This window comes from Podarcis melisellensis, assembly GCF_964234715.1.
Source record: "Podarcis melisellensis genome assembly, chromosome: 2".
NCBI lineage: Eukaryota > Metazoa > Chordata > Lepidosauria > Squamata > Lacertidae > Podarcis > Podarcis melisellensis.
In genome coordinates, this window is record NC_138529.1 from 67,859,626 (window position 1) to 67,873,582 (window position 13,957).

The window sequence follows — 13,957 nt, forward strand, 5'->3', positions numbered from 1 at the left end:
CATTGTTTATAAGGCTTGCTTTTCAGACCATTGACCATCTTGGCCGCCCTCCTCTGCACATGTTCCAGCTTGTCAACATCCTTCGTAAATTGGGGTGCCCAGAAGTGGACATAGTACTCCAGGTGTGGTCTGACCAAGACAGAAAATCCAAGCCATTCCTGTTATCACATCTTCAGTGCATTTTGAACTGGGTTTCTGCACTCCAATACTTGAGAAACTAGCTCAGGCTTATGCTCTGGCTGCAGCAGTTTCTGTTCCAGAAGTCAGGGAGAGAGCCTGAGGGATATTCTATGACAACAATGTCTAAAGGGGTTTGGAGGTGCTAAGGGAGACCGGATGCCGCTAGCCAGGTGATGCTTTCCAAATGTGCTGGAACCACATCAGTCCTCTGCCAGCATAACCCATGTGGCCAGGGACGATGGGTATTCTAGTCCAAAACATCTGGCGAGGCTGGCAGGATTATTGTAATAACCTGCAGTTTTTTATAAGAGTACAGTGTATATTTAAAGTAGATGAATAAATGAGCAAATTAAGTTAATTTGGATATGCAGAAGATATAAAAAATAAATTTAAGGAACCGTAGAAAGAGGGGGGAGGAAATCAAGTTTTGAAATATTAAAATGATTGTGAAATTAGTGAAATGTATAAACCTGAAAAGCATAATTTTATATATATATTTTTAAAAAACACCTGGCAAGGCGCAGATCCCCGCCCCCGCGACATACGCCTTCGCTTCTGACCAATGGCACACCAGCACCTCTCCTGCAGGAGAGGGGAGGTTCTCCAGCGAACGGCCCGGCGCCGCTTCCTTCCCGAGGGCTGCTGGGAGTTGTAGTCCTGCCTCCTGAAGGCCGCGCGGCTGCTCAGCCCTCTCGGCTGGAGCGATTACGTGGCTCGAGCAGCAGAGGAGAGGCGGGACGCAGGCGCGGCGTGATGGCGGCTCCCGTGCGCAGCCCCTCGGTGCTCTTGCTGCTGCTGGCCGGGCTCGCCTCGCCCGGCTGGGGCCTCTACTTCCACCTGGGCGAGACGGAGCGCAAGTGCTTCATCGAGGAGATCCCCGACGAGACCATGGTCATCGGTGCGTCTGGCGGGGCGGAGGGGAGAGCGGGGAAAGTGGCGCTACCTGGGGGGGGGGGTCGGATTCATGGCCTGGGAAGGGTAAAGAGGGGGTGGATCTGGGGCGCAATGAACTGGGGGGCTGCGGGTATTAAAGGCTTTTGAGGGGCTGCCGATCGGGAAGAGAGTTAGGCAATGAAACTGGGGGTGAGATGGGAACACGGGAGGAGATTTACCTGTGTATATGTAAATGGTGATGGAGATTCAGCTGGGAAATTAAGTTATTTCACTGTTTGGGCGGCCAACTTTCCCCTGATCCTATTCCGTTTCTATATCACAGGGAATTACCGGACGCAGCTGTTTGATAAGCAACGGGAAGAGTACCTTCCGGCTACTCCTGGCCTGGGCATGTTTGTGGAAGTGAAGGACCCTGACGAAAAGGTATACGGACACAGAAGAAACCCACGTGCTCTGTTCCTCTGAGGGCAGATGTGTGTCTCAGGTGTACGGTGTAACCACAGACTATTTCTGCTCAGAAGTATAGAGAAAGGGGTCTTTCCTTTTCTGATCTTGGTCTCCTAAGGGTCATTATTTTGATTGTATTCTCCTGGTCTGTTGTCTGGTGTGCTGATATGCAAGTATTTCACCCATAGGAGCCAACTTCTAGGGGCCAAGGTCCCTTTGGCCTCTCCAATACAATAATTGAGGGAGTCAGGGCATTGCCATTTAAATTGTGTGCATGTGCTGCCTCTTGTGATTGATTATGCAGGGTAGGGCTTACCTGGGCCTCCCCAATATGTTATTCAAGTTGGCACCCCAGACTTGATATGAAGAAGCAGGGTTGTACTTTTGGTCCCTTGTGCCCTTTTGTGTGGCAATAGGACTAGTACGTTGAGCTCACTACATCAGTGTTTTGTGAACAGCTTTGGATATTTTGCAGACCACCTCTTTCATCCCCAAAGAAGAGTCTGGGTGCATGACTGTTGAGAGATAACAATGCAGATCTCAAACTTCATGCTGTTGATTTGTTGTCATGGCCTTTTGCTGTGGAAAACCACTCGGCACACACCTGTTGGAGCTACAGATGTTGGCTTTATAGCCTGCAGAACTGGCAGTGTATCATGTTGATATATTATTATATGTAGAACAGGCAGTATATCATGGTGGAATAGATGCAGCTTGAAGACTTTATCCAGAAGACTTCAGGTACACAATAGAAATCTTAACAGTTTTTAATTATACAGAGCAGAGTATTCCAGAAGCATATGTGTAATCAACCTAAAATACTGGTACTACAAATTTTCAGTGTTTCTTAATTTAACTGATTATGGCTGTGTGAACCCTGGTATCAAAATGGTTTTGGTATGTTTGGTTGACTCATACGTTACATTCCCTTCTGTTCTGTTCTGTAGGTGGTGTTGTCTCGACAGTATGGGTCAGAGGGCAGATTCACCTTTACTTCACACACACCTGGGGAACATCAGATCTGCCTACATTCTAATTCTACAAAGTTTTCCCTTTTTGCGGGAGGCATGCTGGTAAGAGGATTCATGCAAAGGGAAGATTTGTGTTTGGGTTCATTTGACTTGACAAGCCAGCTCCTGAAGCATCATGCTTTGGTGGGTATCTTCAGGCCCAAGTTTTCACTGTTGACGTTTCGAATTTCATTGCAGAGGGTCCACCTCGATATCCAGGTTGGGGAACATGCCAACGACTATGCTGAGATTGCAGCCAAAGACAAGTTGAGTGAGCTGCAGCTACGTGTACGCCAGCTCCTAGAGCAGATTGAACAGATCCAGAAAGAGCAGAACTACCAGCGGGTAAAAAGAGGGGGACTGTGGGCGAAATTTAATGTCATGTTAATGTGATAGTTCCAGCTTCACAATTTTTTCCACTTGCCAAATGGAACAATCTACTCTCTCGTCCCTCCATGCACTACTCTGGGGATTCTTGCAACCCAATGTGAGAGGACAGGGATGGTGGGGGAAGTCCCAGTGTGCGAGTGGGACTCACTGTGCTGGCTTCTGCTAGTGCAACATCTTGGTTGAATCCAGCTCTGTACTTCAGTGGCAGAGGACCTGCTTCATATGCCGAAGGTCCATGTTCTTTCTCTGATGCCTCCAGTTAAAAGACTCTGGCAGCAGATGATGGAGAAGACATTTCCTCCTGAGACCCTAGACAGCCCCAGCCAATCAGAGTAGACTATACCAGCCTAGATGGACAACTAGTCTGTCTTGGCATGGGTAGCTTCCAAAGAGGTTCTCAGCTGGTCTCCAGTAATGCTCTCTGTATAATAAGGCTGGGAAAGGAAGTGGTCTGCTTACATGCTCACATCATACAGTTCTGACGAGGGGAAGAGGGCTTCTTTCTATAGGAAATATGCACCCTTATTGGTTAAGGTTGTGCTATTTGTGGAAGGTAGACTTCAGCCACATTCATACAATACAATTAAAGCACTGTGATACCACTTTAAACAGTCATGGCTTCTCCCAAAAAGTCCCCGAACAATAGGCTGTTAAGGGTGCTGAAAGTTATAGGAGACCCATTCCCCTCACAGAGCTGCAATTCCCGGAGTGGTTTAACAAGCAATCCCACTTCATAGGGATTTGTGGGAATTATAGCGGTGTGAGGGGAATAGAGGCCGCCCACAACTCTCAGCACCCTTAATAAACTCCCAGAATTCTTTGGATGAAGCCATGGCTGTTTAATATGGTATCATAGTACTTTAAATGTGTAGTGTGACTGTGGTTTCCAGAGTCAGCTGTTCCCCCCAACTCATGCTAAAAAAGTATCCTTTTAGCTTTTGATGAATCCTCCCCCCTTTCCTACTCATAAACTGTTTTCTCCTCTTCTTTTTTCCTCAGTGGCGAGAGGAGCGCTTCCGGCAAACTAGTGAGAGCACAAACCAGCGGGTTCTCTGGTGGTCCATTGTCCAGACCCTCATTCTTGTAGCCATTGGAGTCTGGCAGATGAGGCATCTTAAAAGTTTCTTTGAGGCCAAGAAGCTGGTATAAAAAAAAGTGTGGTTTGATAGCAGCAAAAGGCCTGCAGTTCCCACAGGAGCCATTCCCAGTTCTTCAGTGCCTGCACGGGTGCTTCTCCTCTCCTCAGTCTTCTTCCACCAGACTTGTTGTTGTCCAGGCTCAGTATCATCTACCTCTCTCTGCCTCTGTCCTTCCATCTCTCTTCCTCCCTGCCAACTTCTCAGCCTGCTGTGGTTCCAGGGCAGCAGCTTTGCCTCTTAAGGCACTGTGTTCTCTCCAGACAATCCAGACCTGCCCTCCCTCACTGTCACTCATGTTCTGTGTGAGGAGCTGGGGGGGGGGTTTCTCTTGCCTAAGAGTGTCCTTCATAAAAATCAACTCTTCGCAAGGGCACCCAGGACCTTTTTTTCCAGCCAGCGTCACAAATGACAAAGCCAAGAAACTGATGCCAGTTTTGAGCCCTGCTGTATTTTTACTAGCTCTGACTTCTTGATGCCGCCAGTATGTTGCTTTGAAGAAAAGCACTGAATAAGAAGACCTGGAAGCTCTGCCTGTAGTTCTCCTGTCCTGTATATTCTTAATGTGAATGGGATATGGAATGATTTTGGGATTAACTGCTGTGAGATTGGTGGAATAATATTGGGACACTCTGTATGTATGTGTTGGGATATGTGATAATAATTGGGCTATTAACTGAGGATAGCTAAGTATTGAAATTTACTTGACTTATATCTTCCTCCGTAGCTTGCTAGAATTAAATTGGCTTTTCCTGTATATACACAACCACTATTCTTCTGGCAGATCAGATGCCTCATTTTCTTATGAATGTGAGCTTATTGGTTGTAAGCTTGGCTCTGCGCTGCTGTTCTTGCAGCAGGAACATGTGCTGACTTGCTTTTTCCACCTGTTCCACCAGCCCAATCATAACTCCCATTTACTTGGAAGCAAACCCTGTTGGTTTCAATAGAATTCCTTTCCCAAGGAACTTTACAGTCCAGGTCTCCTAGGGGTTTGTTTTGCTAAATACATTTATGGACATCCAACAAATTCATATGGTTTGATTATAATTCCAAAATTATTGAAGCATCTTCTCATGACCCCTCCCCTATCAAATTTGAGTTTGCTATTTGGGAGGGAGGAGACCCAGAAGACTGTTACATTTAAACTAGGGGGAGAGCCAAAAAGATGGTTATTTTGAACTGGTCAACCATGGATTATTGGCCTAAGATTGAACCATGTGTCCATATACTCTTCCTTCCCCTTCTCCTCCCTTCATTGCACCCAGTTTGGACGCTTACATCGTGCTTGTTAGGAATGGAAACTTAACACTTGTGAGTTGCAGCACTTAAGCCTAAGTTTGGATGTTATGAGAAACTGTTGTAACGAGCCCCCAGTTTGGGTGCATGAAAGGGGTAAGGATCATGTGTGTTGGGAGGCATGCAGCTTGTTTTCAGGCCAATATCACTATGGGTGACCTAGCCACCGTATGTAGACTATTTAAGTGATGTCCAGTGTCTTTTGTTTGTAAATGTTACTGGTGACTAAGCCTTTGGAGAAGTGGCTGTGTTGGCTTGGCGTATCTGAGATGGATTTTTAGGAGACACATTGGAGACAGAGAAAGCGCAGATATGGTTAAATTCCCATCACAGCAGCACCTATCCATGCCTTCTTTTTGCTATAGAGGTCTGAAGCTCATATTTTGTGTGTCATGATAGCTGAGCAGAAAACTTGAAGGGTAGCATATTTTTTGCTCCGCTTTGGCTTCACAATTACCATACTGATTTTACATGAAAGTAGAGACAAGTGTACACTTTCCTAAATGTGAAAGGGAATTTTTTTGTTGCCATACAAAAACCAGAATTGTTAACTAGAGGCAAGGGAACAACTGCAGTGACTTCTGCAATTCAAATGGCACCAGCCTTTCAATTTCTAAAATTTATCTTAATGGTCCCCCCCTTGCTGATTTGAATATGTTGTGTTATTAGATTTACAAAAGGGTGGTGGTGGTATGTTGCTGAGATACTTGTGAATGTCCTCAAGTTGCTAAGGAGTTCTGAGCCAGACATAATCTGCTCTGGCCTGAACTGTCTTGATTTTCAGATAGCAGAACTTGCTAAACATTGAAGTGCTGAAGATGTTCAGAATAATTCTTTGAGGGCATTAAACTGGGTTTAATTATAAAGCTTCATGACTGTGCCAATATCTATCTTAAAAAAGAAAACAGTTGAGAGCATAGGAAAGCACATTCTAGACTAGGTGTGGGGAACCTTTGGCTCGCCAAATGATGCTGAACTACAGCTCCCATCATCCCTGGCCATTAGCCATGCTGTTTGCAGCTGATGGGGCCTGTAGTTCAGTAACAAAGGTTCAGCCAAAGGTTCCCAGACCTGCTCTAGAATGAATGAAGATTGCTGCACTAGATGAGTGAATGCTGGTGTCCTTCTATTGGAACCGGGTTTGTTGGAATGGGTCTCTTTCATCTGAGTTTTTTGTTTTTGTTTTTGTTTTAGTTTCCCAGGTTTGTGATATTTGCAATGGTCTGTGTTTGTGCCACTGACTACACCATCCAGTTGAAGTGGTCTAAGATCCCAACTTCCCTAAAGCCACCTTGACTGTGCTCCTGTCAAACAAGTGAAGTTGCCTGTTTCTTACACTCTGCTGTGACCAACTAAGACAACTTAATGGGGTGACAATTTTAGATGCTGCAGTGTAGGAGTTCAAGCTTTTATGTAAGAGGTTAAACAACTAAAGCTTTATGGATGAAGGACCAGTTTTAATGAGTGGCACATACTTGTTTTTTTGTATTGTGGCTATTTTAGCCCTGGTTGCTACTGTAAAGCAAATGAGAGAGAAGTCAATAAAGATGGTATTTCCTTCTAACAATGACTGCTAACTTTATTTCATGTCAAGATCTTACGCTTTCTTCAGAAGTCCCAAAATGCATGTACATAAGAGTTTTGGTAATAGGGTATCAATACTTTGTTGCCAAATACAACTTTTAAAAAAAATGTTTTCACAAAAACTAGTCATATTACATGCTTCATCTCACCCCAACTTCGTTAATTCATTTGCTCATTCTGGACTGTCTAGAAGCTCCCCATAAGCTGCCTGATACCACTGAGATCTACTGCCTCGTTTTCCTCCTCTATTTTTTCTGTGTGCTCCACCTCTGCCGGGAAACCGGCGAATCTGCGGTTCCTCGGAGTAGCTGTCCTCGTGTAGGAACGAGTGCTAGGCGGAACAGCCAGCGGGGCGCACGTTTCTAGAGGACCGCTCTAGTCGACGGACCTGGTGTCCTCGCCAACGTGTCCCGGCCGGGTTGGGCGGGGAGTCCCGCCGGCAAGGCAGTAGGATGTTCCCGTCCCGGCGCAAGTCTACTATGTATCGCCGCGCGGGTAGCGGGTAAGTATCCTAAGGGAGAGGAAATTTATGCGAGGGAGAGGAGAACTAGGAAGGTGCGGGGGGGGGGCGATGGATGAGAAGCGCTCGGGGACCATGAAGGCTCAGCGTCTAAGCTTCAGTCCTGAAATACCTGTTTTATCTTCCGACTTTTTGTCGCAGTTTTGAGCAGTCAAGAAATGGTGCTGTGTGGACGTTAGGATGGGCGTGAATCTGAATAGCTGAGAAACTAAGCTTCGTTCCCGCCTTAACTATACACCGAGTGGCACATCTCTCTGCTTTTTCCTCTACGAATAGTTTACTTCCCCTATAGAAATGAATGGAAAGCACCATATAGGGGGGAAAGGGAGAGGAGCACTTGAAGCGGGGCGCGGGGAACTTGTACTGGAGGCGTTTTATGGAGATTGAGCTAGGAGAGATGTCTCAGAGGGCTGTATACTTCCCCTTATCTCACCCTGCCCTTCCTCTTCTCAAATATAGCAAATCTTTTTTTTTAACCTAGAGATGTAGGAACGGAATCCATATTGTCTCTTGAGTCAGGAAGAAGTTCCTCCCAAGTAACTGGCAATTGGCAACACATTAGTTGTTAGGAAGAAGGGTTTTCAAGTTGGCGGGTTTCACTTTGCACAAGATACATGCAATGCTTTTAAAGAGCCCATTTTGGATGAATATGGGGGGATAGGATGAGCTCTTGGAGTTGGTGTAACATAGGGGGCAAACTTAACAGCATATTTCTATGCATGTTTACTCAGTAGTTTGATCTAAGAGCTGGGAGGTCCCTGGTTCAAAAAGTGCTTCAGCCATAAGCTTGCTAGGCAGCTTAGGCAAGCCATTATTTCTCTGCCCCCACCCCACCCCAAAATAAACAACATTATAGGAATTATACTGAATTACTTCACATGAATATTTGTAAGGATAACTGAAATGGTATGTGAAGTACTTTTAAGATTTGAAAGGGCCATGTATCTTTCCATGTTGTTCCAGTCTTACCTATTTTATTTTCACATTGTGACAGTGGTATTTTTCCAAAGTTCTTGCTGTTGTGGCATGGGTTGAATGAGGGACCTGAATCCCAGCCTGTCATGATCCCCACCTTAGCAGGTGATGCTTGCCTAAGAGAAGCTTGTGGCAGTTTGTTTCTGTCTTGCCTTCTTTTGCACATGGAATTATCTATCATGTTTCACTGTGTTGACTTGCCCTATTCTGATTTTGCTTCAGGTCTTGTCGGCTGTTTGGTATCCTACCCCGGAAATTTTCTCTCTTTCAACTCTTTTTTGTTGCACTATTGCTGGGTTTTCTCTCCCTATTGTGGCTGCAACTCAGTTGTTCAGGGGATGTGACTAGAAATCAAAGAGCTGCAGCTACACTGCCTCAGAAACCCTGCACATTGGAGCCTCTACCTCAGCTTCCTGATGACCCCTCATGGGGACCCCACCGTCTAGCAGTGTTGGTGCCTTTCCGGGAGCGCTTTGAAGAGCTGCTGGCTTTTGTGCCTCACATGCATCGCTTCCTCAGCAGGAAGAAAATTCGCCATCATATCTTCATACTCAACCAGGTGGATCATTACAGGTACTGTAAGGTATGGGTGAATGTGAACCCCATGCTGTGCCTCCCCCTCAATGTTTCAACCTAACCTGTATCCCAAATTATTACATTCTTCTTTGGGTGACTTTGGACATGATATTGATATGGAAGGAAACATTGGGCCTTTGTATTATCTAAAATAGATATTTGCATTTCCCCCACCTGTGAGATGTGTAACCTTGAAATCATATCTGAAGTCTCTTGTATCCATCTCTCATTTAAACAATGCTTGGATAATACAAAATATTTTCAAGGAACTGACTTTCCAAGGTTCCTCTAGCTCAGGGCATGGGAACTGGGGCCCTCAACAACTCCTATCAGCCCCAGCTTTCCTTCTTGCCTCATCTATAGAGCAGAACTGATACTGTGTTTTCAGAGGGAAAGTTTTTGCTTTTTATACATTTCCATAAGGGTGTTCCTCTTCTTTTCTGAAACCATAAGGAAGCATGATATGATGAATGCTGTGGTGTGCTTAAACACACGGTCTTGGAAAACAAAATGTATTTCCTGGATTTGTTTTATAAGAACATAAGAAGAGATGGTTGGATCAGTGCAGTGGCCTATCTAGTCAAGTTTTGGTTTTCTCCATCACTCTTATAATTTCATACCTCATTTCATTCTCATCCCTTTATTTTCAGAATTCCTGCCTTTCCAGCATGTGTTTTTGGTAATATATGCTAATAATGCATTTCTGCTATTGCACTTAAGTGCATAGTTGCAAATTCTCCCAACCAAATTAAAAGTTAAAATTAAATAAAAGTTTCCTTCAATAGGAAGATTATGATCAGAAAGGGTATATAATATTAAGTCTGCACCAATAGTGCAAAATGCTTGCTCTTTTAACTCTGACTGTTCACTGAATATTAGTACTATTATTGTTGTTACTATTTTGAAATTTATTACCCACCCTTCACTAGCAGGTCCTAGAGCGGGAATTTAAAATTCAGAATTAAAACAGACTGTAAAACAAATCAGGGTCCTGAAAATACACATCTCAGGTATCAAAGGTGCATATTCAGCTTATGCCAAAAGCTGCATTGTGAGGGTGCCAAAACACTTGTGAGGAGGGAATTCCATGACTCAGGGACTGCCACAGAGATTGCCCTCTTCTGAGCCACTACCCCACCAACTTCTGAGAGTGGTGAGACTACAAAGAGGGCTCTCTCAGCACCTGAGGCGATTTGTAGGAATGGAGGCAGTGTCTGTTATTTGGGGCCTAAGCCATTTAGAGCTTTGAACAGTAGCATGAACCCAGAAACTAACAGTCAATGCAGCTATTTTAAAACGGGAGCTATATGAGTTCTAAAGGCAACCCCAGTATGTAATCTGGCTCCTGAATTTTGAACCTGTTGAAGTTTCCAAGTCCTCTTCAAAGGCAGCCCCATGTAGAGTGCATTGCAATGATCCAGTCTGGAAGTTAACAGGACAGGGACTGTAGCTGGAAATAGCATTTATAGCTCCTGAGGCCACCTGGGTTTCCAGTGACCATGCTGCATCCAGGAGTACTTCAAGTTACAAGCCTGCTCCTTCTAGGGGAGTGCAATCCAAACCAGAATGGATTTGAGAACCAGGTACACATGCCACCTATGCCTATTCATAATCAATTAGCTGGTGCATATCCAGCTATCCACTGCTACCTATGTAGCACCTAAGCCACTTCTCATGATTCAGATGGAAGAGAGAGAGAGAGGGAGGGGTGGGTGTCATCTGCATAGTGTCACTCCAAAACTCCAGATGACAGCTCCCAGTGAGTTCCTAGGGGCAGCGTAGATCATCAAACAGTGGCTGGGTGCACAAGCTGAACACTTTTGAAGGTGAGCTTTCCTGAATAGAATTTTCTGACATAGGTCCCATCTGCTTGCATTGGTCTCTTGGGCAGGTTTAACAGAGCATCTCTGATCAACGTGGGCTTCCTTGAAAGTGGCAATGACACAGATTACATTGCCATGCATGATGTGGACTTGCTACCTCTTAATGAGGAATTGGACTACGGCTTCCCAGCTGCAGGCCCTTTCCATGTGGCATCGCCGGAGCTGCACCCTCTCTATCACTATAACACCTACGTAGGTGGCATCTTGCTGCTCACCAAGCAGCACTATCGAATGGTAAGACCTAAGTTCTTTCTCCTGGGATATTTTATACAACCCACAGAAGGACAAAGTCCTTGCTAGTTATTTTCATTGAACCCACCACCCTGAGATTAAGAGTCTTGTGCTCTACCTTCTGAGCTATCTCAGAATCAGCTAGGGGGTTAGACTTGGCCCTGTACATTTAATGGCTTTTGATGCACTCTACTCCATTTAATCCTGAAGACGAAGAGTCTTGCAGTAATGGTGTTAGCTGTGGCTTGATAAAGACAGCAGCAGATTTTACTGTCTCTGTCCCAAGACTTGAAGGAGGGAGAATATTTCTGGTTTAAACTGTGCTTTTATTGTTGTTTCAGTGTAATGGAATGTCGAACCGCTTCTGGGGCTGGGGCCGTGAGGATGATGAGTTTTATCGCCGCATCAGAGGCGCTGGACTTCAGGTGAGGCTGCAGAATGGCTTTCGCTGTAGTTTGAGACCTTGGGACTCTAGTTCTGGGTGAGATTTGAGCCTGTTATTCTGCCATGGTGTGTGAATTCTGTTTTGGTCAGAGATTTCTGGCTTCAGTGTAGGCTCCAACTTTTTATTTCAGCTGTTCCGGCCATCAGGAATTAAAAGTGGATATAAGACATTCCAGCATCTTCATGACCCAGCTTGGCGCAAGAGAGACCAGAAGCGCATTGCTTCCCAAAAGCAGGTGGGAGTTTCTCATGTGGGAGATGGGGGAAGCAGGTGGCTGGGGGTTGGAACTAAAAATACATTATTTTTCTTACGTGGAGCTGGCCATATAGCTCTGTAGTAAGTCCTGCACTGTTGCTTCCGCTTAGCCTGGAGGGAAGAGCGTTGAGCAAGATGGTTACATCAGAAGGCACAGAAATAGGTATGGCCTGAAACTCATGGAACTCATGAATCTGTTATAGATTTTTTTCTACAAAATGTAGATGGTATTGACTTCTCAAAATATTTAATTTTAAAACACACATTTCTATCCCTGATGACTGTGGATAAAAACTTTACAAGGTAAGCAAGAAATGAAACCAGGGAGTGTGCCTTTTGCAGCCAGTATCTCCACCCTTTAGTGCCTCTGATGTTTCTTCCCAATGTTCATGTGTATCTGCTTTCCCTTCCTTATGAGTGCCATAAATAAAATAAAATAAAATAAAATAAAAAATTTCAAAAATGATGCCCACCCATTCAATTTAAACAAAGCTTGTGTTGTAAATTGCTTCAGGATGCCACACAGGAAGTGGTACATAAATGAAATAAATAACAGTGGGTGGAATTCAGTATAACGCTACGGTGAATGTTACATCAGCGCACATATTTCTCTCTGTACAACAGGACATTCTCCTCCTCTCCCTGCATATCCCCTAAATCTGTTCTAGAGGCTTCCCCAACCCTATCGAGCAGATTTGGGGATAGGACAAAATATTGAGAATCTCATCTTCCCCTGTTCCACCCTTTAAAAATCCATATGATTATAGGGAAACATTTTGAATCAAAGTTGGCAGATTTTGCTGAAAGTAGATAAAGTCTAAGGTTCCTCGTAGTCTATGGTCAGGCTTTCTCAGCTTGGTGCAAGTGTGTCTCTACTTTTCTCCCTAGTTTTTTTAAAAAGGAACTCGGCAAAAGTCTCCCATAAACAAAGTAATAGGAATTGTGCAATGCCAATGAATTTATGGAGACTTGCATAACTTACTGATTGCACCTTTGGTGTTCTGATGCTGCAGAATAGAAGAGCCATTGATTGTGATCGTCTTAGACCCCTCCCTTTGCCATAACTTAAGTCTGTGACTCTATCCTTCACAACACTTAAGCCTCCTTCCCTGCTTGCTCTGCTTCACACAAGCCCTCTTCATGATGTCATTTTTTGCTCTCCTACTCTGGACCTGTATGTATGACGTGTGGCATTTTTGTTCCCATGTAGGAGCAGTTCAAGGTGGACCGTCATGGAGGCTTGACCAACCTCCAGTACAGAGTGGAGTCACGAACTCGGTTGACTGTGGCAGAATCTCCCTGCACAGTCCTCAACATCTTCCTAGAATGCGACACCAGTGAGACTCCCTGGTGCACATTTGGCTGAGCCGACTCCTGCATAGACTCTTGCATTACTGCAGCAGCTGGTTATCAGAATTGTGTCTGGACTCTCCAAAGGCAGACCCTTCTGCAGGAGCCAGCAACAGGGCATGGAAGCCTGTGGTCTAATGGTTACAACAAAAGGTCCAAGGATCCACATCAGTTGAAAGGTCAGATGCAGAGCATAACCTCCGTGTGGATGCAAGCAAGGCGACAGTGAATGCAGAAACGCTGGCAAGATTAAATAGGCTGAGCGCCTGTTCAGAAGGATGTTGACTTGGCAACCTACATCTCAACTCTGAGACTAAGAGGCAGGTCAGTGACTGAATCATCCTGCCTATATCAGCCAGTGCTCCAACACTACATGGTAACAAGGCAGTGGGACCTATAGACTTGTTGCCCAGGCTGATGCTTAAAGACTTTACAGAATCTCTATCAGGTAAACTTGTTGGAAGTTTGCTGCTCTCCTGTTTCAAAATATGTATAGAGACTTGCTGTGAAGCTCTTGTGCACCCCATCTCTTCCTATGAGGTCTCCTGCGAAGTGGACACTTGTGCTCTGGCTCAGAGAGCATTGTCACTTACCACCGGACCTAAACCCATCGTGGTAAAGTGTCTTGTTATCGGGGTCTTTGAGACACTGAAAGCTGTTGGTTTGCTTCAATAAAGCCATTAAGGCGAGTGCCTCATGAAAGGAAATCAGTGTGCGTGTGTTCACATAGGCATTGCTGTAAGTAGTACAGTGGTACTTCCAGTTACGAACTTAATTCGTTC

At 44.9% G+C, this 13,957-nt stretch overlaps 2 protein-coding genes across 2 annotated transcripts; both read left to right on the plus strand.

The window, feature by feature from the left end:
• Positions 1–847: 847 nt before the first annotated feature.
• Positions 848–6,923, plus strand: TMED9 (transmembrane p24 trafficking protein 9). The gene is made up of 5 exons (XM_081899270.1): positions 848–1,078; positions 1,397–1,497; positions 2,469–2,594; positions 2,730–2,876; positions 3,921–6,923. Exons 1-5 carry the CDS (start codon positions 934–936, stop codon positions 4,068–4,070), a joined length of 669 nt encoding a protein of 222 aa, XP_081755396.1. The 5' UTR covers positions 848–933; the 3' UTR covers positions 4,071–6,923.
• Positions 6,924–7,291: 368 nt separating this feature from the next.
• B4GALT7 (beta-1,4-galactosyltransferase 7) lies at positions 7,292–13,882 on the plus strand. The gene is made up of 6 exons (XM_081899269.1): positions 7,292–7,442; positions 8,658–9,008; positions 10,903–11,128; positions 11,467–11,550; positions 11,701–11,805; positions 13,036–13,882. The coding sequence occupies exons 1-6, from the start codon at positions 7,393–7,395 to the stop codon at positions 13,189–13,191; spliced, it is 972 nt and encodes a 323-aa protein (XP_081755395.1). The 5' UTR covers positions 7,292–7,392; the 3' UTR covers positions 13,192–13,882.
• The last annotated feature ends 75 nt before the right edge of the window (positions 13,883–13,957 follow it).